This window comes from Elgaria multicarinata, chromosome 4 (assembly GCF_023053635.1).
Source record: "Elgaria multicarinata webbii isolate HBS135686 ecotype San Diego chromosome 4, rElgMul1.1.pri, whole genome shotgun sequence".
NCBI lineage: Eukaryota > Metazoa > Chordata > Lepidosauria > Squamata > Anguidae > Elgaria > Elgaria multicarinata.
The window spans coordinates 70,665,737-70,693,299 of record NC_086174.1 but is presented as its reverse complement, the minus strand read 5'-3'; the positions used below and the strand labels follow the sequence as shown (position 1 = coordinate 70,693,299).

Below are 27,563 nucleotides of genomic sequence, written 5' to 3'. Positions count from 1 at the left end.
AGCCATATGGAGTCACCAAGAAGTAAACTAGCCTACCCCTGATGATTGTGTCAAAAAAATGTGGTGGGGAAAAACAGGCAAGAATTTTAAAAGGGGACACCATCCGTGTCACTGCAAAAGCAAATCAATTCTTACTTGCATACTTACTCTCACTGTCTCTTCCTTGAAGGGGCCTGCCCCTGGGAAACATGGTGGAATCTCCACCTGAACTGAGCCTTCAAAAGCTCTTATGTTTGAGCTGCCCAGATTTTCATGAGACTAAAATGTGTGTTGATTCTAGCTGGCTTTAGAAAGCCTTGTAAAACAAAGCTGAAACAGCCCTCTGGTGCTTGGTGAGTCATTGGTATGGGTGCAATATGGATTGCATCTTGAGGTGGAGGAACTGGAATGTACAGAGTTTTTGTGTTATTTGTAATGCGGCTGACAAGCATTTCATATAAAATAGCAGAACATTTTAAAAGAGGAACCAACTCTGTGGGTGTTTAAGTTCTTGCATAGCTCAGTAGTTAGAGATACATAATAATAAAAAAGCCTTCAGGCACATCAGTACACTGTTGATTCATTAAAGTAACTCATTGAAAATACCTGCATAATTAACATTTTTTATATTACCAGCATTTTATGTACAGAGTAATAAATTGGGTGGGTTTGAGATTCTGTAAACTTGGAGGAGGCATTGGGGGGTAAACAGCCTTTAGCAGATTCTTCTGGAGTCTTTTCTTCTTCTTTCCTTCTTGATAGCTAAAAGTATGCTTCTAGAAGGCAGTTCTGATTATTTTCTGAATCAGTTAACAAATTCCTGTGTGCAATTTCATTTTTTAGAAAAAATATTTAGTTTCCTGCTACATAATATTAATCTTTTCACCTCTCAGACACATGCTGCATTTTTATAATAGGAGTCTTAAAATCACACACACACACACACACACACACACACACACACACACCATCAATGGGATAAGGTGAAAAATAGATTAATTAGTTGTATCTTTGCAATTCACTGGGACTGTTCAATCTGGTGCAGCTGCCATTTTGAATGTGCAATCCCTACTTTGGTGTTGTTGTGTCAGGTGAACCTCACATAACCAATGATTTGTTTTAGAGGTGTTTAACTCTCACATAACCCACACTTGCTGGATTTGGATGATATGACAATCCCTGAGTGGGGACTGCACATTCAACTAAGTGGCCATGGACGCCGTGTGTCATCGTGGGTTAAAAAACCTGACAAGCTGCAACATGTTGTCCAAATCCAGTCACTAGAGGCTTTGTGTTAGGTTGTGCATATATATATATATATATATATAGAGAGAGAGAGAGAGAGAGAGAGAGAGAGAGAGAGAGAGAGAGAGAGAGAGATGGATCCAGACTTGAGCTCAGCAGAATTCCACTTGTACTAGAGGCAGAGGGCAGGGAGGCAGTTTTCTGCAGTTTCCCCTTCAGCCCCCTAGCACCACCTTCTGTGCTGTTCCATAGGGTTGAAGGAATCAAATTGGGTTGGGAAGTGGTACTGGGGCTGACTTGGAGAAGGGTAATCAGAGAAAATCACATCGTGTTCCAGCCTCCATTGGGAGGTGGTGGAAATGAAAAAGTATAACGATTGGGCTGAACATTGTGGCCATGAGGTCTGCAATTTAGACTCCTGTCATTTTTCAGATTGCAGTCTCAGATTGTGGACTGAAGGAATTAGTCACTGGTAGGTGTTGCAGGCATCAGATGATGCTGAGCATCTGGGTCAGAGAAGCAATGGCTGACCCCCATTTCAGAATTCAGTCCTGGGAAGCAAGCTTTCTGCCCACCCCTGCAATGTAGGGAGGGGATAGGGTATATGTGTTTCCCTAGTGCCAAGAGTTTAGGGTTTCCTAATCTGAGTTGGGATTTTAAGTTTTTAAAGTACACATGTGGGGATTTGTGCAAACATCTTAGCAAGTAGCTTGGATTATTGCAACACATTACATGTGAAGCTTCTTCTAAGGCGTTCTGGAAATTTCAGTTAGTGCAGAATAGAGCAGCAAAGCTGCTTACTAGGACTGGCCATTTTGAATAATGAAGTCGCTGTGTCAACTGCACTGGTTGCCAGTCAGTTTCTGGGCCCGATTCAAAGTTCTGGTGCTGATCTTTAAGTCCCAAACAACTTAGAACAATTCTGCCTGGTGGAACGCATTCTCCCCTATGTTCCTGCCCAGTGGTTCCGATCATCTTTGGAGGCTCTTCTCTGGGTGAAGGGTGTGGTGGGTGGCAAAGAGCCTTCTCTTTAGCCCCGCCCCTCCAACTGGCATCTTTACTGCATACATTTAGATAACAGGTTAAGACTTTTCTCTTCCAACAGGCAGGATCTTTTACTGCTGGCTTCTTAGGGTGGATTACTATGGGATGCACCCTGGAACTTGGGGGCTTATGAGTATCCAATGCATAGTGGGAATGCCTTGAGTCTCCTGCTCTGCATTTAAGCTAGACGGGCATTTTTGCCTGTCTAGTGGAGGGTTTTGGGAGGGGCAGAGAAGGAGGCTGGGGCAGCCATAGGATTTCTGGTATGGATGCCACTCCAGTCTCCTCCCCCCTCCGTCTCCTCTTTTTCCCTATGTCTTTGCTTCACTTTGGGAGTACAGAGAGGTAGCCGCTGCAGGTCTCCACGGCAGTTATGAGGGGAGAAGGCAGGGAGCATGGTTTACTATCTTCCAGCGAGCTTGGAGCCAGTAAACTGAGCAATCCTATGTCTCCCCAGGCACTGTCTAGGGGTCATAGGATTGGTCCATCCATGTTTTTTTAATTTTATTTAATCTTTATTTTTGTATTACTGTGATACTTTTATTGTTGTTGTTTCGTTTGGATATTTTGTTTTGGATTTCTTTATGATTGTGAATTGCCCCAACGGCATTTTCACATTAGGGCCTTCTTTTGTCTCTCTTTTGAACACCTTTAGAAGCAGATAATTCTTAACAGGAGTAATCAACGTTGTGTATATGTGTTTGTTCTGATGTTGGGAAGCAGGTTTGGAACTTTAAGTCAGTGGTAAAGCATATGCTTTGCAGGTCTTGGGTTCAATTCCTGGCGTATCCAGTTGGAACAAACCTGTTGCCTGAGAGACACAGAGAGCAGAGAATAGACAATACTTTTTATTTTATTTATTTTATTAAAAATGTTTTTAGACTGCCCCTAGGGGCAGAATACAAAGCTAGATAGGTAAATAGTCTGACTGGATATAAGGCAACTTTCTATGTAACTATTCTCTCCATCACACACACCCAACAGCTCAACCCAGGGCCAGCCCAAGACATTTTGCTTTTTGAGGTGAAGTATAAAATGGCACCCCCTCCTATACCTGCTATTGCCCATAGGACAGTGTTTCCATCATATCTGAAGGCAGCGAGCTAGCTTAGGGTATGCAGGACAGGTTATGTAGCAGCTACAGCTCTGCCCTCTTACACCTCAACCGTTGTTACCCATCCCCCAGCATCTGCCACCTTAGGTGGACAAATCTCTGTGCCAAGTGTTTGGGGTGGCCCTTAACACCCTCTTGATTTTAAGTGCTGTTTCATAGCCTCCTTATGATTAACCCTGTTTCTCAGCTCCCTGTGTCCTCCACTCTTTTCCTCAAGCCTCCATCTTAAAACCATGCCCTCCCTGTAGCCACCTCTTTCTAGCTCTTTGCCTATAGTATCTCCTTTCTTCAGCATCCTTGCTCTGGGGGCTCCCTTGTCCCTGAACAATCCTAAGGCCCAGGACCGCTTTTCAATTTTCAGCTATCCACTGTGTAAGGTTTTAATGCCAGCCAAACTGAAACATTAATTTTAGTCTCAAAAGAGACTATGGCCCTTTCTACACCTAAGGGTTATCCAAGGAAAATGGAGGGATCATCGCTGCCTGCTCCTGGAATACCCTATGTGGCATTTGGAAGCACAGGAATGATCCCGGGATGCCCTAGAACCCTTTTCAGGCATCGTGTAACTGAATAGAGGGAAGACGTGATGGGAGGGTATGCTCCAGCACACACACATGCCTCCCCCTCCCAGTCTCGATTGTCTCAGTTGTTACCCTCTACTTACAAAGGTGACATCTGAAGAGGAGAACCTCCTATATCCATGGAGGCTCTCTATGTGAGCCAGAAAACTGGAAAACCAGTGTTCTTGTTACGTGTTTGCTCTGTTCAGGTAGTTTAAATAGGGCTAAGATGGACAAAAGAAGTGGGAAAGTAGTCAGTGGTCTGTAAAGCAGAAAGTAGGACACTATGAATGGCATAAGTATGAAGTTGAAGAAAGGAGCTAAGAAGAAAGTAAATTTGGAGCAAAATTATACAGAGGACCAAAGACAGGTGAGGCTTCCAGTGTTGGCAGGAGGGAGCCAAGGATTTGTCTTATGTCTAGACCCTGGCAGGGGAATTCTCTCAGTTGTGGCTTCTATTTGCACAGTAGCTTTTTGTGATGTGAGGGAAATGAGGATCCAAAACCACTGGCCAATAGTGGGAAGATTAAACTTACAAGCCAAATTATTATTATTATTATTATTATTATTATTATTATTATTATTAACATTTATATACCGCCCCATAGCCGAAGCTCTCTGGGCAGTTTACAAAATATTTAGCTTCAGTATTCAGGTGTTTTAAGAAAAACATTGGTTGAATCAAATGCACTGCAGCATTAATGGTTCTTTTGAGGGACAATTTTAAAAAGGTTGGTCCAATGTGGTAACATTTTAGCTGAGAACAGACTTTCTGCACAAAGGGTATAACTTCAACAATATGATGATAATGCTGGTTTTAAAGTGGTTGAGGGCTGCAGACTGACCTCTTTCCTTGCAGTTACAGGGATCATGCAGAAAACTTTTAAGTGGGCCTGGATCCACCCTTTAGAGGCAGAGGTTTGGGGGAAAGAAACATGAGGGGATGGGGTGGCAATATTCATACTTCACTTTTTTATTACTCTCTAATGCAACTGCTGTGAATAATGGGAGTAGTAGTCCAACTTACCTGGAGAGTTGGGGAAGGCTGCTCTACTGTTTTCCAGTTAAAAAACCTCTTTTGACCCAATATCAGTTTTTATTGGGATTGGTAAAACTCTTTGACAGAATGAGTTTTGGGAAGAGATAAACCATTCATTGTGTTGCCCCAGATGAAAATAATTTAGCAGAGAGTTGCAGCAATTCCTTTTAACCCCATGCACAATCCATGTTTCTGTTCCATTTATGTATATAAACAGATCCAACAGTGGGAGCAGAATCTGGAGAAATTTAACATGGATCTCTTCAGGATGCGCTGTTATCTAGCCAGCCTTCAAGGTGGGGAGTTACCAAATCCAAAGAGTCTTTTGGCTGCCGCCAGTCGTCCTTCAAAAATGGCGCTAGGAAGGCTTGGCATCTTCTCGGTCTCATCCTTTCATGCACTGGTGAGCTGGAAGGGGCTTTATATAAATGTAATATGAATGGGCTGATTTGTGGCAAAATCTGAAAATCGAATCCTTTTTTCCTCCCATTAAAAGGTACTTCTCGTGTTCTGCTAACAAATTTCCAGTGACTTCCACCCTCACCTTGGAGTCACAGTCTGTGCTTCCTTTCTTGTTCAAGGAAAAATTGCTTCCAAATGACTAACTTGTTACAATGAAAGTATTTTCATATTGGAAAATACATGCAAAATATCTGTGGTGATGGCACACGTGGCTGTTTTTGCCCTGTATCAGTGCCCTTGGAAGCTGTAATTGGCTGCAGCTGTAGATGCAATGAAATACCCGAGTATGTGATCATCGCATGTGATCCCCAGGAAGTGTTTTTGCTACTTTTTTATTCCATAGAAGTGCTTACTATGTAGGAAATTTGTTACATTTGAAATGATCCTTTTAAAAATTACATTGCTATTAAAAAGTAAACAAAGTTTTTTGTCCTTTTTTTGTCTCTAAAGAAAATGAACATCAGCGTTATTTTATTGAAAATATGAAATAAAGAGACGGCATAACTTCTATTTGTCAATATAAATTCTGCATTTCTGATGAAATGTGTTGCTTTTTTTGTTTTACCGTATTCAGCTATTTTAAAAATATATATATTTAAATGTGTAGCTGATTAACCAATATAGAAATAAGAACATAAGAAGAGCTGTGCTGGATCATGCCAAAGGCCTGTCTAGTCCAGTATCCTGTTTCCCACAGTGACCAATCAGCTGCCTCTGAAAATCTCACAAGCAGGTCACGAGCACAATAGCTATCTCCCACTCCTGTTCCCCAGCAACTGGTATTTGGGGGGTGGGGTACCACCTCTGATACTGGAGACAACATATAATCACCCATAGTAGCCCTGTGTGAAGAGCCTTTAAAATATCCAAATAAAGAAGAAGAACATTTAATCAGCATGAACTACGGTTTTTAAAATACCAAAGAGAAGTATCAAGAAACCTTTGCCTAGGATGCTAGTATTTGGCATATTCCCTTATGAATCTAGGTTTACTTCAGCCATACACACACACACACACACACACACACACACACACTGTTTGCCATGCATGTTTTAATGTGTCTCTTTTTGGGATTCAGCCAAATCACTGCTTAAAGTTCTTGTTGGCTTCTTCATATTTATTTATTACATGTATATACCGCCCCATAGCCAAAGCTCTCTGGGTGGTTTACAAAAGTTAAAAACAGTAAACATTAAAAGTATACAAAATTTAAAAACATAAAAACAACAGTATAAAAACAACGAAGTATAAAAACTTTGCAAAAGCTCATGTGGGTTTGGGAGGAGGTGTTTCACAGAAATAGGAGGGGGTAGGAAGATGGGGTCTTCCGGTAATATTGGACTGCAATTCCCATCAACTTAGCTAGCATAGCCAGTGATGGGAGTTGCAGTCCAATGACATCTGGAGGGCCACACATTCCTCATCCCTGCTGTTGACCCTTACGTGGAATAATGTCTCATTGAGTTCAGTGGGACATACCTCTAAGCAGATATGCATAGGATTGCTCTGTTACCTGCCTTTTCAAAAGAGGCATAATTAGTTGCCATAAGCAGCAAAAATAATATTTTTCTTATAGCTTGTTTTGGAGAAGAATCCACAAAAGATTATTCAAGTCATCTTTGAATCGAGGCCAGCAGTAGAGCAAAGGTTATCAGCTGGACTTAGACGTGTTTTTAGCGCATTATGGCATGCTTCATTATTATTAATTTTTGGTTACCATTTTATTTTATGAACAAAATATGAAAAGCATATAGCTGAATGCCTGTATTTCCCCCTCCATCTCTTTCAAAATTAGATCTGCTCCAGGGATGAGGCAGCTCTTAGGAAGCGAACACTGTCTCTGTCACAGAGGGTACGGAGCAAGAAGGGTTTATTTTCCTCTCTGAAGGGACTGGACACTCTTGCAAGAAAGGCGAAGGAGAAAAGACCTTCGATAACACAGGTACTTCTCAGTTGATTCATATAATTTTTTAAAAAAGTTTTGGGAATTGCTCTGAAATTAGCTGGTACTTTCTCAGTGATGTAAAGAAGAAATGGTTTAAATGAGGTGGCCTAGTTTGTCACTGCAAACAGTGACATGTGTAAAGCCAGCAAGCAGTTACCCGTTCACATGTGCACACACAGCATGTGGTATTAGCAGGTACATGTAGTGCTTCACACACAAAATGTGGTCTTGAGATTGAAGGGTGACAGAATAATCTAGGCCTGTTTAATTTAGTGCTGACAAATTTTGGTCACAATGGGAGTCACGGCCAGCATTCAGGTAAATAGTACTGGGACAGATCTTATCCAGAGATTTATCCCTGTGCTGCTAATTGCAATACATTAAGTGGGGATGCTGGGATTTAAGCCTGGGACCTGAGCATGCGGTTATCTACTGCTGAGTGTTGACTGTTACAGGAACAGTAATATGCAGAATGGTAAAACATGGCACGAAGTTTCCTATTTTAACTTATCAGGCCTTCCTGCAAGGCAAAGCAGAGTTGTGTCTTATGCTCAAGAGACTGACTAGGTAAAATGAAATGGCTGAGGCTGTTCATCTGAACTAAACCAGCCTCCTCTTTAGCCAGAAGGAAGTTGTGCCTTGTGGATTCCCCATTGATACTAGTTCCCTATGCACAACTGGATCCCTTGGGATTCCTTTCAGTAAAACAGCAGACCTTTTATTCTACATAAGTATCTATGTGGCATTCTAGAGGCATTTTGTCCACCACAGATTTTACTTATCTATGTGGTGGACAACATAATTTTATAACACATTTTTAAATAATCAGGCCAAAGACTTATACCAAATGTTATCCACTGCTACAAGTCTGCATATCTATATGGTACCAAATGCAAACCCTAAATGCATATTAGTTTTTCCTAAGCCTAAATTTAACTTTATGTTTAAATCTTTATGTAAACTTGGCACAGCCTCTCAAGGATATGTTTTCTCTAATCAGTTAGAAAATGGAAGAGACTCAAAGTTATATTATTTATGTTTACTTACAATGGTTACCTCTTCCAATTTGTTAATAGCTGATTGTTTTGAAAAGTAATAAAATATGGTAACTTACCTATCATGGCGGGAGGCATGGTGAAGGAAAGTTGTAAACTGTGCTTCAGAAACATAGGCCAAGCCTGAAATATTGGCAGAGAAACTCTTTTTGTGTGTGTCTTACATTGGCAAATCCCATAAAATGATTTTTAATAGGGAATCTTTCATAGTGTCATACTTTCCTGATGGGAAATCTAAGCCACATTTATATAGGTATCGGTGACATTATTGCAGAGCATGTATCTCCCTGGAATAAGTGAGAAAAAACTATGTAAGGCCTTTTTTCCTGATTGTAAAATATCACAATTGCACATCTGGATCAAGCCATATATTTCACATTTTTCAGCCTGCAGAAAAGACCAGGTGTGCTTCCAGGTGGAGTATTCCTAACACTAGCAGTCAGAAGGCTCTGTACGACACTACCACCTTTTTTTTCATTAATGGATTTTCCACAGTGGATAAAAGATGTAAGAAGCTGTAGGAATACATGGGAAGGCTACAAATGGAACACATCATTGCCTGGACTCTCATAAAATTCTATGAATGAGGCAGGGCAATGATGAAACAAAAGCCTTGTCTGGAAGCACCCCAGAATATTGCTACTACCACTAGAGCCCTCCTCTGAAGATGGATGTTCTGGAATCATGACATAGCTGGGGACTTAGAAGTTTCATGTAGACTTTCAGGTTATCCCAATTCCATCAATACTCTTTTTAATAAGAAAACCTTGGCCATGTCTACAACAGCCATTTATCCCGGGATCATCCCTGTGCATGCAAATGACACACAGGGGATGATCCTGGGAGCAGGCAGGAATGATCCCTCCATTTTCCTGGGATAATCCTTAGGCGTAGAAAGGGCCATTACGTGGACAGGGTGTTATGTTTCTCTGTTTGCGTTCTTAGATTTTGTTCAGGGAAGCAATGCAAACAAGATTGCAAGTGTGAACTGTATGGTATGCGAATGGCCAGTTGAGCTCTGAGGAATTTCTCCACTATTCTGACATCTCAGACTTGCTTAGTTCATCCTCATTCTCTGTAGGCATTTTGTAGCTGCTTGCATACAGTTTTAAGAATATGAGTAGTGAAACATGCTGCGGGAAACATGTTCTTTTGCATGTTAGCAGAGCCATTACAAAGTATGTGGGATAGTCATGAGTGCTGTGAATCACTTAGGGCCACAAGGCCATTTCCATATCTTAAGATACTTAGTCAGATACAGAAACATAATCAGAAGCGTATCAGAAAACAACTCTATTATCGCTTCTGGGCCATTCCTCACATGCTCTTTATCAAATACCCAACTGTTGAGGCACATGAGAAAAAGTGATAGCAGTGATGCATCAGTAGAATAGATTTTATATGAATCCTTCTTTCAGTGCCATGTAGACCTTTCTTTTCTTCCATGTATTATGGAGTCTTCGTTTTAGATTTTATGGCTGTTCTCATTCATTCATATATATGTATTGTATTGTATTATTTTATATATTTGTATTTTAATTATTTGCATTGTATTTAAATTATTTTAATTTTGCAATCTACCCAAAGAATGCTTGTTATTGGGCAGATTAAAATATAATGAATAAAGTGAGAGCCAGTGTGGTGTACTGGCTAAAGTGTCAGACTGGGAGTAGGAGTTCTAGATTCTAGTCCCCACTCAGCCATGGAAGCTCACTGCGTGAATTTGGGCCAGTCACAAACTCTCACCCCAACCTACCTCACAGGGTTGTTGTTGGGAGGATAAAATGGAGAGGAGGATTATGTTTGCCACCTTGGGTTCCTTGGAGGAAAAAAGGCAGGATATAAATGCAAAAATAAATAAATAAAATTTCAGTTTGATAAATATAATAACCCGTTACTGAATTATCGATGTATACTTGAAAGAACATGTTGGATCCTATTCTTTATGCCTTTACCCGCCTTCTTTTTTCCCAGTAACTGTTTGCTGTTGGGGAAAAGGAGGCAGGTAAAGACATAAAGAGTGGGCTTCCACATGTACTTTCAAGCATACCTGGGAGGGAATGGGCTCAGACAGCACAGTTTACCCTTGCTACCATCAGTTTGCTTGTGGGGAGGTCTTGGGCTCCTAGTAAGTTTCCTCTGAGCCCAGTGTATCCACCAGTGGCCGCTGACGGGACAAAGAGAGCAATCGGCTTTCCCTGATGCAGCTTAACTGGACTCTAAGACAATGTGCAAAAGGGATACACTTTCCTCCCCGCCCCTCTTCTCAATGAGTGGTGAAGTGAAAGCTTGGCTAAAGGAGGAATTTGGGTGCCCAGGCACTGGCTCATCGAAGGACCCTGGAGAAGGAAGCATTATGGCCCAAGATCTCATAGACGTCAGGAAAGCCTCCCCAATATCATCCTGCTTGGTAGCTGAGCGGGAGGGGGATGTGCTCCCTTCCTACTTGGCTAAGCCAAATCTCCCACAGGACCATGGCTTGTGTCTGTCAGAGCAGTTGTCTGGCAACATGATATCATCTGGGATTATTTCTAGGGTTTAGGGAGGTGAATTTGACTGCGCTGAATCCCACTGCAAGGGCCTCCCACTCTGCTCCCTGCCCCAGTTTGGGGTCAGGGATGTCTGCATACCAGCCCTCCACATTGGAAATATTTTTTCCATTCTTCAGCTTTGTGTATCTATATTTCATTAGGTATTTTCATCCCCCTCTACAGATGAAACTGTGATGCTGTGAAATGTTTTGTTTATATTCATCTATGTGTTTCTTGTCATTAGATTTTTGACTCAGCTGGAGGGCATGGATTTCCTGGAACACAGCTACCTCAGAATTCCAGTAATGCGACTGAGGTAAGATAAACTAACATCTTGCACTGCGCTATCATACTTGCTTGATATGTTTCTTAATTCATGGCGTGGAAGTATGTGCAAAGAATCAAGCTGGAGTGGAGTCCTTATTTGGTCTGTCTCCTATGGAAAACAATATATGCTATTTTTTCTTTTCCCTGCGAGGGTTTACAGGAGGCACTTAGATGTGATGTTGTATTTCATACAACTGCACAATATTGTCATTATTATTTGTTGCATGGATGTGGTTAAAATGTTAGGATTTACACTTATAAGAATACTGCACACTATTTTTTCTATCTTGGGATCGGATACATCCTTGGGAGGAGAGCTTCAGTGCTGGGTTACTGTATGGCACTCCCATGTGCAGAGAACCCTTTTTACATCCACTTGACTGCCAGAGAACCCTTGAGTGCCTGCTTCACATTGTGTAGTATTCTGTGGCACACACTCAGTTCATGTAGTTTATACCCTGTCTTACTCTGTGCATTACAGGGGAAAATCAGCAGTAGGTGGGCAAGATGTAAGTTTGTCCACCCTTACTGATCTTGTCATTGAGGAGCCCTGTTTCCTGGAAACTATATATATCTTAGGTTTAGAACAATTGTGTTGGAAGCAGAAATGAATTTATGGTGCTACTTGTGAAAGTAGCATAAAAGAGTAGGAATAGAGAGCCAGAGTACCTAGTAATATCAGAATGAATGTTTCTCATTGTATTGCATAAGTGTGTATATAGTCCTTTCATTTGAAAGGATGAAAAAAGTGAATTCAAGCAATGCTACCTAATTCCTAAAGCAATACCTGCCATTTCAGAGAATTTTATATATGATGGATGTGTGATTCCCTTCTACAATAGAGTAAAGATCTTCCTTTTGGAGGGTAGAGTTTGATATTGTCATTTTATTGCTAGCCCCGCCTATATTGGAACAGTTTTCATGGGCAAGACAGAAACTAGTGTCATTATCTCATATAAAAAGACAGTATTGTATGGCTTATTACTTGAGATTTACCAGACCGATTTTGCTCATTTTTGTTTTAAGCTGAAGCTTGACCAGTGTAGATGTGCAGAAAATGTTGAAACTTCGAAAATGTTCAGAGCTTGAGCTTTAATAGCAACTAATTTCCTCCATGTTAAACAGGCAGAGCAGCCCCTCCACCAGTGATGGACAGCCCTGCTCAGCCAATCAGTGTGGTGCGGAGGCTAGCCCTGTCACAGTCATGCGGTTAGGCTAATGCCGCTGGCGGAGAGACAGAAGGGGCAGAGGCAGACCAACACGGAGTGCAAGGGAGGGGCCGCATTGCATGCAAATTTTGGAGGAGGGGTTAACCATGCATGACCCACATTTGCGTTGTTTTTGTCAGCGGACTTGAGCAAGTGTGCACTTATGGCTGTCTGATATGTATAGTCTTCTCTGTCAATTTCCTTTTACGTTTCAGCTGTCAAAAGAGGAGTGAAGGAAACATACAAAGAAATTGACAAGGCAAAGTTACATATTGACTAATTTGTGACAATTGCAAAGGAAAACGCAAAGGAAAGCCAAGGGAATAAGTGCACCTTAAGGATAATATCCCCCCCTCGGGCAATGTTATCCTTTCACTTTTAAATGTCGGACTGACACTTCTCAGTGCCCACCCCCCTTTTCAACACTTCCTTGACTCTTCAGCTACTCTGAAAAAGGGAGATATTAACTCCCCACCTTTTTGCGGCTCCTTTTCAGAGCAGCTACTGCTGTGGTTGCTGCTAGGAATACCCTTTTTTCCTGCAAGAAGTGTTTGTCAGGTACATTTCCTTTGGTGTGAATAGACTTCAGGACCAAAACTGGCTGTCATAACTTTTTTTTTTTTTTTTAACTGACTGAACATGTCAATGGCATCATAAAGAGAGCAGATTGTGTATCAGGGCTTTTATCAGTGCTATGCAGCAGGACTCTGGACCTTCATTTTATTTCAAGATGAGTCCTTAAGCTTTTTGCGTTAGGACCAGAAACGTACTCCATCTTGATATCCAATGCTTTTGTTATTCCCTGTACCGGATCATTCTTGAATTTTAAAAGCAGATTTTAATTTATTTTTGTAAAAGGCACGTTACAAAAAAAAGAAGAAGCATGTACTAGTTGACACTGTATACTTAGAACCCCCCCCTTTCCACACACACACACACACACAAGTGAAAACAGAAGTCTTGTAAATAGAAGTCTTCTTTATTTGGATGTCTAGTGCCATGGACTGTTTGGATAAATGTGATTGCATTGTTTTACACAAGATAAATAAGTCTGCATTTAAAGTGATAATGTTTTATCGTATCTCCTCAGACTGGGACAAAAGCTTGTCAGTCTTGATATTTGCCTTGTGCTTTCCTATCTTTGTGCCTTTCCTCCTTAGATGTGACTGCACATGTCCTGTATTTTTAAATTTTGACTATTTGTTTATATGTACCCACTGGTTTGCATGACAGATGGAAAAATCTGTCTATCTTATATAAGGCTTATTACTGGAGATCTGCCAGAGTGATTTTGCTTTAAACTGAAGCTTTTGAGTAGTTTAGATGTGCAGAAAATTTTGAAACTTCAAAGAAGCTCAAAGCTCAAGCTTTAATAGCAATTAATTTCCTCTGCACCAAATAGACAGGCAGCAGATGATGGAGAGCCCTGCTCAGCTAATCAGTGAGGTGTGAAGGCGGGCCCTAGGTGCAGCCACGCAGTTAGGTTGTTGCTGCCAGCACGGAGGGGAAGGGTTGGGGATGCAAATTTTGGAGGGGGGGGATTCACTATGCCTGAGCCCCTCTGTGGTGAGGGACTGAGGGGCAAAAAAGTGGGAAAAGAAATAGGACCACTAGCATCCATGGCTACCAGTGAAGAGGGGAAGGATGCATCCAATCAAGGCAGGTGAGGGAGGGGCTGGGGCCAGGGACCTGGCATGAAAATTTCAGAGCAGGGATTCATTATGCATGAGCCACATTTGCATTATTCATGAGCCCCTCTGTGGTGAGGAAGCTGCGGGGCAAAAAGCAGGGAAGGAACAGGATTGCTAGCATCCATGGCAACATAGGCTTTTATACTAATCGTGTTATAATAAGCCTAGATTTGGATGCCAAATTACTCTACGTGTGAAACTTGCCTTGCTGTATGACCATCAGTCTTATGTCTGCTATATGAATAAGATTAAGCATTCCATCTATGTAAAGTTTTAAAGGAGTTGAATAACAGCATCTGCAGTTTTGCAGGAGTTTCTGTGGATTTCTTAATGCCTCATCCAACAACTCAAAAAGTGATTCATCGTAACTCGCAAAACCACTGAGGTTGGAAACAAGCCTATTTTGTTAGGAAATTTTGAAGAAAAATAAAATCAAACTGGTACAAGAGACTTCCTGATTAGTTCAGTGAAGCGCAACCCTATTAAATGTTCCAGGCAGGTTTTCTGAGGTGTTTCATATAAAAATGGTGACAAACAAAGACAGGAAAACCATGAAGTAACCAACTGCTCTTCAAGCAACACCGTGGCATAACATAGTACACTCTACAACCCTGGCATACGTTTCTGGAAAACTGAATGTTTTGTCAGAACTCTATGTGGCAATGAATGAATAAAGTATTGTGGTATTAGTCACTGTGCAGACATAGCTGGGGTGTGTGGAAAAACCAACCCCTTACATTCGAAGATGGAAAATGTGGACATAGCAATCATCTCTTGAACACAAGCAATATTTTTAATTTCTTCATAAGGTGTTTCCATCAAACACTTTTAAAGAAATATTTTTATTTACTTAGTGCTGGTCAGGGTAATCTTAAAACAGTTTGTGAAGTTTCATTATTGTGTTAATGTTAGGCAAGAAAAATGTTTTTAGAGCAAGTCTTTTATCACATTGCATTACAACTTTGTTTTCATTTATTACAAAAGTGAAATTAACTTGTGGAGAGAAGGCAATGCCTTCTAAAGTGTAGCACAGCCTCTCCCAACCTGGCATTGTCTAGACGTGTTGGACTACAACTCCCAGTATCCAAAACAAGCATGCTGTCTGAGAATGATGGAAATTGTAGGCCAACACATCTGGAGGGGGGCAAGTTGGGTGAGTCTGGTGTAGTGGAAGTGCTCAGAACACATACACATTCACTGCCCTGAAAACATGTGGTTCAGTACAGCGGGAATGTGTGTTCAGACTTTTCCTGCTGCACTTTAATTTAATTTCTGTATCACTTAGTACTACTTAGCAGGAATTTGATCCCAGATTCAGAGGGGAGATGTCTTTGTGGGTGGCTTTTTCTTTTTATGATTACTGCATAAGTATGTCCTCTTCTGGAAAGTATTGGTAGCCTTGTTTCTGTTGCCCTAGTCTAAATGTAAAATGGAATTGCTTGAACAAAAGTAGTTTATATATTGGGGAAATAAAATAAATGTGAACTTTTAGAGCGTGAGAGCGTATTTTTCCAATATGATATTTCCATTAAACTACAGTGCCCTCTGCTGATGAAATCTCTTACAGAAATCTGTAATAAGTCTACTAATTATATAGTTCTTATTTATAGTTTTTTCTCAAATCTCAAAAAATGCACAGAATGAATAATGAAGCTTATTTTGAAAGAAGAGGGCTCTGAGAACAACCATGGGAAACTGAGGTGCAGGGAAAATCTGAGCATGTTGGGTGGGTGGGTGTCAGGACAGGTGTGGATCTGCTAGATCACCTCCTTCAATTAGGGTCTTACACTGTGCCAACCCTGTGCCTGGCTTGGTATATTCCCTCTCATTGCAGTGAATGGGATGAAAAATGGGGAAAAAACCTCCCTCCCACAACCTTGGTCCACCTCAGACCCTGACCACAGGAAAATGACAAAAGCCACATTGTTATTCCATTCTATCTTATGTTAGTCAATCTCAGTTCCTCTTTCAAATTTGATTTAAAAGTATACTAAAACAGGAGTGAGCATAAAGTAGATCAGGATCTACTACCAGATCTCTGGGTGATTTGTAGTACATCAGCAAGGATTGCCGACTCCCAATTATTTATTTTATTTATTTATTACATTTTTTAAAAAAAACATCACTTAAAAACAAACAAACCGAAAAGTGGTTCACAAAATAAAATCATAGTAATATACAATCAAAACAATTAATAAAACAGTAAAAAACAACAACATTAAATTATCTCATTAGAATAACCAAGGGTAGCTGGCAGCGGTAGTGGTCAGGAAAATGCCCATGCAAAACAAATACATCTTTTGTTGTCATTGAAAACACTCCACACTAGGAGCTTGCCTAATCTTACAAAGGAGAGCATTCTTCATGGTGGGCACCATAGCAGAGAAGACTCTCCTTTGCCCCATGGCCAAGCGAACAGACGTAGGCAGTGGTAAGAGCTCTTCCTCAAAACATAAAGTACAGGGCGGCCTATTCAAGAAGCGGCGTTCTCTTTTGCTGCTTAACAATGGCAGCAACAATATGACTCCGCACCCCACCCCCCTGAATTCTACTTCTGAAATGAAGAAAGCTTGTTGTAAACAAGAGTACATTTGGGTGTGGAACCCCCATGAGCTTTGTGCAGTTCAGTTATTGAAAATTAAATTCTGGGCTGAGAATTCTTTAATTCTAAATGTATGTCTTCTGCACTACACTCTAATTCTTGTAAAATAAATAAATAAAGTAGATCCCACTAGTCTGAAGTCTACCCAGCCTTGTACTAAAATACTGCCATAAGAGGATGCTACAATTTGTACAGAAAAAACTGAAGGCAATAACCAATGTGACACTACTACGGATGTAAATTACATTGCAGTAGTGCCAGTCACCTCTAGTGCAACACCAATAACACTTGCTGGCATGAGAGGTTTCTCTGAAAAACCTGTTGCATCTGCAAGTGCTATCAGCAGTACGCCAGAGGTTATTTACCCTAGCGCAACGTAATTTATGTTAGTGGCAATATCATATTGGATACTGCCCTGAGAGTAAAGCATTCATAGCCCAATATATGATTTATAACTTTTTTGATACAAAATGGTAGTTTGTTTAAAAAACTATGGCTGATATTGCTACATTATGGCTGATATTGCTACATTAAAATGTGACGTGTGTGTTTTTCTCTCAGCAGAAAGTAGATGAGTTTCTAAACGTATACTGCTCAGCTCCAGAAAGTACTGCAAAAGAAAATACCTGGGACATCCAATCATTTGTTCACTTTCCTGATGGACAAGGAGTAATGTTAACTCTTAAGCCAGAATACAGAGTGGATGATGTTTTGGCTCTGGCATGCAAGGTACACAATTCTTTATTTTAATGCAGCTGCTTAGGTCTTTAAAGCCCAGCTGTTGTATCCTTGCAAATAAAAGGATATAGATCTGGTTAAAGGGTTCTGTGCTAGATAACATAATTAGGGCTGTGCACCACTTCAGATCCAAATCCTGAATCTGAAGCGGATCGGGGTGATTCAGACCTCTCTAAAACAGATCCGAGGCCAATTGGGGGAGGTCCAAATCGATCCAAGGTGGATTGGGCCCAGTTCGGAAGGGTTGAATATAATCTCATTCCTAAAGAAGCATGCATCCGATCTTAAATTTCTTATGTCTCTTTCTCTACATTTATGAAATGACTTTTTTCGGTATAATAAGCTATAATAGACAGTGAAATAAGTATGCAAAAAAACCAAGGAATTTTAAATCCAAGGTTATTCAAAAAAATAACTTATTGATTTAGAAAGCTAGACTTTGATGCCTCCCTTTCTCCAAAACCACTAATATATTGTATGAGATCATATGTAAAAGGATGATTGCACAGGAAGCAATTTTGCCAGTGTCCCTGTTCTTAGCAAAATGTGGGAATGCAATCATAAATCGTTAATGCAAATATACAAATGCATAGAATCGAAGTTAGTGGCAAAAATTAACCAAACTTCTTGAAGAGTATGTAGATCTTATCTGATGCAAATAAAGAGATAACTTTTCAGGGTGTTCTTTAATAAAATACGTTTTATTCTGAGGAGTAGCCCTACACCTTTCAGCCCTGACTACTATATGTGGGTCTTCTTCAGAGGGTGCTGCAGAACTAATCTTGGAGGCTCTCTGCAGGCATTTTTTGAAATACAGACTCCATACATATTAGTCAGGGCTGAACCGCAAAGGGCTAATCCTTGGAAGAAAGGAACATATTTTTTCAGCATGCTGAGACTTTATTTCTTTATTCCATTTTAGATGTTCTCCAGATTTGTTTGATCCTGCAGACAAAATCTAGTCATTGAATGTTGAAAGAACTTAATCCTAACTTAAGCCTAATTAAACTGATTTAAAAGAACCTGAGTATTCTCAGGTGTTTAATTGTGCCTCTTCTGGGTAGGCACAGAGATGGAGTATGACACTATTTGTGGAGTTTGGGGGCAGCAGAAGGGAGATTTGGTTCTGGGATTTACATCTGTTCATCCCTGATTATTAGATAAACTTCACTAGTATTATTAGTTTGACCCAGTTTAGCTATAACAAATGGAACAGGACACTCCCCCACCCTACCCCAATTCTTTTAACAATTAGCAATATTTATCCAAGGGGAGCTATCCATAAATTAACTGCCTATGATTATGTAGTAAAATAAAGAGAATTAAGATTAAGACTTTTCCTTTCTTCAGCACTAGGATTGATACCAAATTGATGCTAAATAATCTCAGTTGTAGTTAAACCAACCCACTAGGAAGATATTTTTAAAAATATCCACAATGGACTTATGTGTCTGGTTTTTTAATCATTCATATTCACTGTTTTATGAAGTAATAAGGAAGGGAAAAAGCAAGCTATTGTAGGCTATCTTTGGGTGTCCACTAGGTGGTATAAGAGGCCTGAAATCTCAGGGAGAGGTTTTGAGAAAAGTATTCCTGTTTGAACAAGGAAGTCCTCGTAGAAGAACCGTAATAAGTATCTGTATAAGGCTTCAGGGGCAGGGGGGGGGGATGCTTAATCACCATGTTGTGGTAAAAAATGTTTATAAAAACTATTTTTAACTTTCTTTTCCTTCACTGATCTGAAGTTAGTTTTATTTATTTTTTCCGTTAAAACCTTTTTTCTGTTTTATCTTTCTTTCTGTTCTGAATATTTTTTTTTAATGTTTTTCATAAGCAGTCTCTTAATGCTGACTCCTTTCTGCTACATCTTTCCTGGTTCTTTTTTCTTACATTTCCATTCTTCTCTGGTGAGTGTCAGGAATATTCATTCTTTAGCGCAACGTGGTTTGTGTATGTTTTGCGTTTGTGTCTCATGCAAAGGGTAAAGAAAAAAAAAAGGGTGTGTGTCAAGGCTGCTTCGCTTCCCTTGTGGCTTCTATGTATTTAAACCATCTAACTGTGATTGTGGAGTAGATGCAGTTGCAGAGTTTCGTCATTGCCTGTTAACTTGTTTTTGGATAAGAAAGAGATCTCTAGATTCCTCTCTAGTTAGATCAAGCAAAGATAATTGCACAATTTGTTTTGAAATAGTCCATACAAATGTCAGAGCAAGAATAATCCATGGGAAATATTATAATATATAAAACCTGAGAGCATCAAAAAGAGCAACATACTCAATTGTCTTACTGTACATTTTTAAAAACATGCTTCTTTGTAATATAGTCTCCTGTGATGCCTGAACCAGGAAACTGTGGTTTAAGATCTCCCTCCAAACCAGAATATGAAACCAGGATCTGATCTTGGCTTGGAGGGGGGCCCTTAAACCACAGTTTGCTGCTTAAGACAACATGGGAGACAGTGATTTAAGAGGCTGTGATATTTTTGCCAAAGCCAAATATGCAACAGAATGAAGGAAGTGTGAGGAGGGAGCATGTGGGCACGCGGCTCATTCCTATCTAATAAACCATCTTGGACCAACATTATGAGGACATAGTTGTTGCTTTTGGCTTACGTGCCTTCTTACACTTTCAGAATACTGAGCATACATGAAAATTCTCATTCCATGCTTCTCTGTATACAGTGCTGAGGAATACAAGAGTAAAATTGCATTTTGTAAATACTCTTCCTTTTTAAGAAAGAAGCAGGAGGTTTGAAGTTTTTTCTTTATTTAGAAAAATTTGAGCGTGCTGATATTTTTTCTTTTATTGTATGCATTAATATATTTTTATGTATTATTCTACCTTGCGGAGGGCTTCATACAGCCTTGTAAATTAGACTATTCTTCCCGTTTTGGATTGATGCTGCAACTATAAACAAAGCATCTTTCCTGATTTATTTGTTCAGGCAAAGATTTACTGAGATTCTGTAGATCAAAGTGGATCTCTATGTGTTTTGACCTACGTCTCCCATGATCCCTCACCATCAGCTACAGTTGATGCCAGTTGTAGGTCAAAACATCTGGAGGGCCACAAGTTCCCCACCCCTGCTGTAAATAAAAACTGTGTCATCTGCTGTGGAAGTAGTGGCTATCAAACAACATCTGCTGAAATGTTTTATCTGTATAACTATTTTTCGGGTACATTTTTTGTTTGCAATTGTTTCTGCCAGTTCTAATAGTTCACAGCTGACAAATTAATACAAATTATGCAGGACTGCAGACATTTCCAGGTATTTGCTCATCCATATTTTATGGAACTGCTGTTTATTGATTTTGATTTTTTTAATGTGACGTATCCATGAAATATATGTTTAAATCAGAAAAAATAGAATGTGGCATGTTACTTAAAATGTATGGTCTTGCTGAATTATCTTCTGGTTGGAGATAGATTAGGTTGCATCTTCAGCCAGAAGATCTCATGAGTGCAGTTCCATTCACTAAAAGGGCACCTATAGTGCCCACTAATGGAAGGAATGAAGCTGCTTTCACCAATTCCCCCTACACCCAACTTTATCCTCATGAGTGGGAGCCTCCATTGGAACAAAGGCTCTTCTACGTACAGAAAGTTATCTTCTGTGCACAGAAAGGCATCATAGGTGTCATGACTTGGACTCTGCAGTGACATGGTCTCTGACGTCGAAGATCCAGTGGTGCCAAGAGAAGAAACTACAGGTCTGAGCACCACTGCAGAGCCTCCACAGACCCCTGAGCCTCCACAGACCCTCATGCCTAGCCCCAGCACTGGATCAGCACCCTCGTCAACAAGAGCCTCACATTCCAGGGAATCAATGTGGCAATGGCAGCAACATGCCAGACATGAGCTCTTGGGGAGATGGAGGAGCGCTGGGCTACAAGCCAGAGGCCTGTCCCTTTAAGAGTTTCAGTCTGAGGGAAAGAGTGGAGTCTGTGACCATAGCATAAAAGGCTTCAGTTTAGGCTCAGACTTTGTCAGAGCAAGTTCCTCACTCCTTTCACTCCTTGCTGCCCTGCTAATAGCTGCCTGGTATTGAGCCCTGTCGGATTCTGCTTGATCTAGAACAGGACAATAGGATTCACTCCTAGGTTTTAGTGATATCACAATCTTTTCCATATGAGCTGTTAATGCAAGTATGATGAGTTCACCATCAGCTGTATCTCATTTTTTTAAGGACTAGCGCCTCAAGGTTGCATTCTATACAAGGCCAATATCCCAAAGGAAGTATTCCCTTTTACATTATTTGGCTTTCTGGAAATAACACATGTTGTGAAAAATAGAGGGTGTTTCATGATCTCAGAGGAAATTGGCAGTAAAAAGTGCAACCCATACCGAACACCCTTCTCTTAACAGCCTCTGTGCACACATGCATTTTATAGATCAGATATGTATGTTTCATGGAGCAGAATGAAGCCATTTGGAAGATCTGTAGGAACTAACAGAGGCCAGTGAAAGTGAACAAGGGTCAAAGGTTGTTTTTTTAAAAAAAATGCATATAGAAACTAATTTCTGGGTTTCTAAAAGCAACAAAAACTTCACTGGCATGAAAGCTGTACAACTTGGTAAGTTTATTTATGGTGGTGCATGGTGGTTATTTAAAAAGTAGCTTGTTGAAGATTGCCATTGCCTAATTTGAAGGACTGCATCTTAAATATATCTGCTATGACATATGGACTTGTACAAATAATTTCTGAATTACAAATACATCATTTTCATCCCTTAGATTAAACAGCTGGAACCAAGACAGTATGGCTTACAACTTAGAAAGCGTAATGAGGAAAATATGGAGCACTATATTCCTGAAGCATATGATTTCATACAAGACCAGGCAAGTGGCATAGTATAAAGATATATGACATTCTTTCATCAGGTTCTTTATTTGTAATACTATATCCTTCTGTAATTAATGATAAAGCTAGTCATGCTACTACTCCATTATATTTAAGGGCTGAAATAGATTTTATGAGGCAGCCACATATATTTTATTCATGTGTCTTTCCAAGTGGGTTGCTGGTTAGGGGATCTATTGAATTCACAAAAAGAAATGTGCAGCTCAAGGGAGAGAAGCTGTCCTCCTCTCTACCAGTTATATTTCCTGCTTGAAGGACTTTTCTCCTAGTTCATCCTTGACACCACAGTGAGCCAGGCTGGGGAGAAAATTGCTTGAAGCAACAGAATACAGCAAGCAGAATTGCTCCAATGCAGTCCATTTCCTGTAAACAACACACACACACACACACACACACACGTTGTGCAGTCTGGCCCATCGCCAACTTTATGACCTGGTTTGCATGATCAAAACAAGCCACCATGGCTTAATTGTTTGTTTAAGCCATTATAGCTTGTTTAAATCAGTGGCGTGTTTCTGCGCATGCTGGGAACTATTAACTTAACTACCTGCCCAGGCACAGCTTGTTGTGTCATCTGAATCCAGGCACCATGGCTTGTTTAAGGGGAAAACAGCCCTCAAATAACCCATGGCCTATTGTTGGGTTATTTAAGCCGTGGTAGCTTGTTATACAACTTTTCTCATTCTCCAGCTAAGTTGATGACCAAACGGCAATTTGGCAGCTGAGCCACAAACTCGAAATGGGGCCCACATGGTTAAAAATCTAATTAAGGAAATAACTGTCATTTTCCTTCTCTTCATTGCCACCCAGAAACTGCCACCCAAAGCAACTGAATCACTTTGCCTAATGGTAGGCTGGTCCAAAGGAGACATTATTTAGCTTAAATGCAAAGCTATTGCAGTTGTATATCTCCTCACATTTCAACTTGAAATGCATTTCTCTCTTACAGATATACGATGAAATAGAAATATTTCCTTTAAGTGTCTACCATGTCCATCTTACAAAGAATGAGGGTGTAACTGATTTTGGTAAGTCTACCGTTTCCGAAGTATGTCTGTCACTCTTGTTTTGTTTGGTTTATATTAGGGCTGTTTACAGCCTCCCTGACTCACCTTGGAGGCTGCTTTGGAGCCTCTGAAACAGCCCTGATTCGGCTCAGGGATGCTTTGGGGGATGCCTGCCTTGGGTTTTGGCACCCAAGAAAATTAGGTGTAATCCCGACCAGGAGTCCATTGGACTCCTGACTCTCTGCTCCACCCCTCACAACCCCCATTGCCCCCACATCACCCCCCCCCACTGCCCCCATGCCTCCCAACCTGATGCTGGGACTTACCTGCAAATGTGTCCCCCTCCTGAGAGCCAGGCCATGAGTTAAAGTAATCCTGAGGGCTCTTTACTTTTAATATATCTATGGTCACAAACCACAGTGGCCATAAAGGGCCATTTCCCCTTTATGGCAGCCATAGTTTTCAGCCATAGATACACTAAAATAAAGAGCCCCCCATACCTTTAAATCATGGCCTGGTTCTTATGAGGAGGATGCGTTTGCAGGGGAAGGCTTGGAGGTCAGGGATGGTTGGGAGGGAGAGGGAAGTGAGTCCAGTGAGTCCAACGAACTCACCTGGACTCATGGCTGGCCTTGCGCTGGCTTTCCTGGACAGGCAGGTATGGGGGAGTGGCCCTGTACCACCCCGAATTGTCCTAAAGTGCCCTGAGAGTTTGGCGCCAATCTGCTTTGGCCCTGGGGATCCTTGAGCCAACCCGGTGCTGCTCCAGATTTGGGCCGAGGAGGGCTAAATTGGCCTGCCTCACCTCAGATTTGGGGATTTGACCCGAGGCAGTGCACAGCCCTAACTTATAACTTTCTTGATTGACTTCCTTCTCTCTGACTTTAACTACCTAATATTTCTTGTCTACCTTAGATTATAAACTTGTGGGTAGGACGTGTAGCCTCCAGCATGGTATTTATAATGTGTGCTTCCTCTTAGGCAGGCCTTTTCTTTAATAGTTGTGTACAGCATAGGGTTGCGATCTTGATTGTGCTTCTCTACAAGGCAATGATATCTCTTTCTTAATGGTGTAGTGTGGTCAGTTTTAGGGGGGGGCTGCAGAAAAGGGAAAATAATAATGCAGGCAAAATAAGTAAAGTGAAATGTTTGGGTTGTAAAGGCCACTGCCAATGCACTAGCACAGGGGCACAAAAAGGGTTCGGAGGGCTGTCCCATTGCCTTGCTACTACAAAAGACATTTGAGCACTATACAGTTGCCTGTTCATGAAGGAGATGTGAATGCTGAAGGCATCCTGGCATCTTTGCCTACTTCATTTTCAAGTTGGAAGTGGAACCACCAGGAGAAGAGAGGCTCAGGTTTTAATGCATAGGATCGGGTTGCTGGCTTGTAGGCTGAAGGGGAAGCAGGGCTGAATAATGAGTGAGAAACATGGGTGGGGGAGGGAGTTAGAAGAGGCGAACCTGAATTGGGGAAGTGAGGAATGTATTTTTGGAGGAGGAAATTAATTTGGATGGAATTTAATTTTGGAAGGGTGAATCTGTGGGGGGAAATGAATGTCAGGGTTATCTGGAAGGCAAATTAATTTGCGACAATTAATTGAAGAAAAAATATTGTGGTGGGGAAGTCGATAAGTTCGTGGAGGTTTAAGCATATCCTACCTTTTATTAGTGATTCTTCAATAAGCACCATTTTACTTTTACATCACATGAGTATACGAGATACTAAATGTTGCTTTTAAAGCTACTGGGTTTTACTTTGGCTTTATACTGTTGTTTAAACTTTTTAAAATATTATGTTTTATTGTGCTGTATTTTGTAGATTGAATTGTTATGAACTGCCCAGAGACCTTTGGAATTCGATGGTATAGAAATGTAATAATTAATTAACGTAATATCAACATCTTATAAGCAATATAAAAAGTGAAATTTTCTGTGATGAAATATTTTAAATCATTGTCAATATTCAAGAAGTCCAATTTGAAATTCTGCATTTTTAAAAAAAACTACAGGATTTGCAGTCACTGCCCAAGTTGATGAACACCAGCGTCTCAGCCATATCTTTATAAGCGATGTTCTTCCTGACGGGATGTCTTACAGAGAAGGTTTGTACTTTCTCTTTAGATCTGAAGCCTTTTTAACGAGCTACATTTTTACTACATTTTCTTATCCTCTCTGTCCAGTTTTTTATGCCAGACATCCGGAGTCATTTTACCTCCTTTAAAAAATAAAATCAAACATCTTTCACTTTTAGCACTTGACAGATTTTTCTTACACTGATGTTATGTGAGAAGAGTGTACAAATGTCTACTTTGCCAACTGTTCACTTGTTGGGAAGCCAGGTTTAGCAGTAGGCTCCCAAGAAGCATACTGTTGGCAAGCAGACATCTGTACAATCATCATACGTAGTAGTGTAGACATGTGTAGGGAAAACATGCTGGTAAAGCATGTTTTTACCCTAACCTGTGCCTGCTTACCCTACCCTGTACCTGTTTGCATTCTCTTCCCCTCCTTATTGTTTTACTAGGATTTTATTAGATTGTAAGCCTATGCGGCAGAGTCTTGCTATTTACTGTTTTACTCTGTACAGCACCATGTACATTGATGGTGCTATATAAATAAATAAATAAATAAATAAATAAATAATAATAATAATAATAATAATAATAATAATGTGTTCCTCAACTGCCCTCTTTTCTTAGCTCCACCAGGATTGTTTTATGGTAGGGTTGCTGGGTGGTTTGTTGACCACCCTAGCCACCCACCCTTGGTAGATTCGAACATCGTGACAACCTCAGTCCGGCAGGGTAGGTGCATGAGCAGCATGCACGGGGATGGCTAGCAAGCCACCATGGCTTATTAACCACCGTCATGTCATGCAGACTGGGCCAATATAAAGCAGCTTCCTGTGTTTCTATGTAAGGCATGGGGGGAGGAGTAAAACTTTGTCCATATTGGCTTAGCCTGCAATCTGTACCTACTTACCTGGGAGTGAATCCAACTGAATTCTATGGGATTTGCCTCTGAGTAGACAAGCTTGGGATTACTTTGTCAGACACGAAAAAATACTTTCCTGTTGCACCATCACAATATACTGAATCCTCAGAGCATTTGTCCTTCTTTAAAAGTCTTTCATAAAAAACAGTGCACTTTATTTTAGTTAACAAATGTGAACCTTGACAAAGTATTTGTTGAATCTGTTCTTTCATCAAAATGCATTCCATGGATGTCCAGGTAAGAAAGTTGCTGATAAGGGTAATTGTTTGAACAATGAAGTCGCAGTATGACTTCTTTAATATTGCTGACTTCTAGTGTGTGTCTGCTCAGTATTCTGTTACTTTCCCTTTCTTATGCTCCCAGGATTGCGTGTTGGCAATGAAATCTTGATTATAAATGGAGAGTCTGTATCTGATCTTGACCTCAGGCAGATGGAGCTATTGTTCTCTGAGAAAAGTGTGAAGCTGACTTTGACTACAAATCTCAACAGCAATAAGAGTGCATTATGTGCTTCATGGTCAGATGGTGACATTTCCAGGGAACCAAGAAACCTGTTGCCCCCTCCTAACCAGTCACAACTCCTGGAGGAATTTCTGGATAACTTCAAAAAGAATACAGCAAATGGTAAGAAGCTGCTTGTGATTGATCTTTTTGTTTTTTTCATCTTAGCAGAGTTTGTTGCTTTTAGATCATATAAGGAAGGTTTCTTTTTTAAAAAAAATTTCTACGTTTTCTCTATGTACAAAGATACCAAATACAATTGTTTCTTAATGACATTTAAATCCTATTCCTTTCCGTTAAAGATAACAATTTTTAAAAGATAAAATTATTACAAAATTATAGTATTAAAAACACACAGAAAATGCCTAACAATATTGAAATAGCAATAATATTAACTACTATTTTAAAGATGTACCTCCCAAATTAAATGTTCTGTTGATTCTTTTATACTTCTTAAATGAAAAGTCAATAGAGAGAATTTTTTAGGATTGATTTAATTATAAAACAACTTTTATTAGGTCATGTTGTAAATAAAATAAAATTATTGCAAGATTTGTTCTACAGTAAGTCATATCTTTCTCATGAATCTTCATTTTGTTTAAAATACTATTAGATGGATTGTTGGTGTATAACAGCTCATGTCATAAAACAAAAATT

The 27,563-nt window shown here is 40.2% G+C and overlaps 1 protein-coding gene across 1 annotated transcript in view; it reads left to right on the top strand.

Annotated features, from left to right (window-relative positions):
• TIAM2 (TIAM Rac1 associated GEF 2) overlaps nucleotides 1-27,563 on the top strand; it is a 100,128-nt gene that overhangs the window by 15,563 nt on the left and 57,002 nt on the right. The window contains exons 6-13 of the mRNA XM_063124527.1: nucleotides 5,199-5,384; nucleotides 7,239-7,385; nucleotides 11,219-11,290; nucleotides 17,367-17,531; nucleotides 22,275-22,379; nucleotides 23,351-23,429; nucleotides 25,421-25,513; nucleotides 26,769-27,029. Coding sequence (XP_062980597.1) covers nucleotides 5,199-5,384; nucleotides 7,239-7,385; nucleotides 11,219-11,290; nucleotides 17,367-17,531; nucleotides 22,275-22,379; nucleotides 23,351-23,429; nucleotides 25,421-25,513; nucleotides 26,769-27,029 — 1,108 coding nt within the window. The remainder of the gene's footprint in view (nucleotides 1-5,198; nucleotides 5,385-7,238; nucleotides 7,386-11,218; nucleotides 11,291-17,366; nucleotides 17,532-22,274; nucleotides 22,380-23,350; nucleotides 23,430-25,420; nucleotides 25,514-26,768; nucleotides 27,030-27,563) is intronic.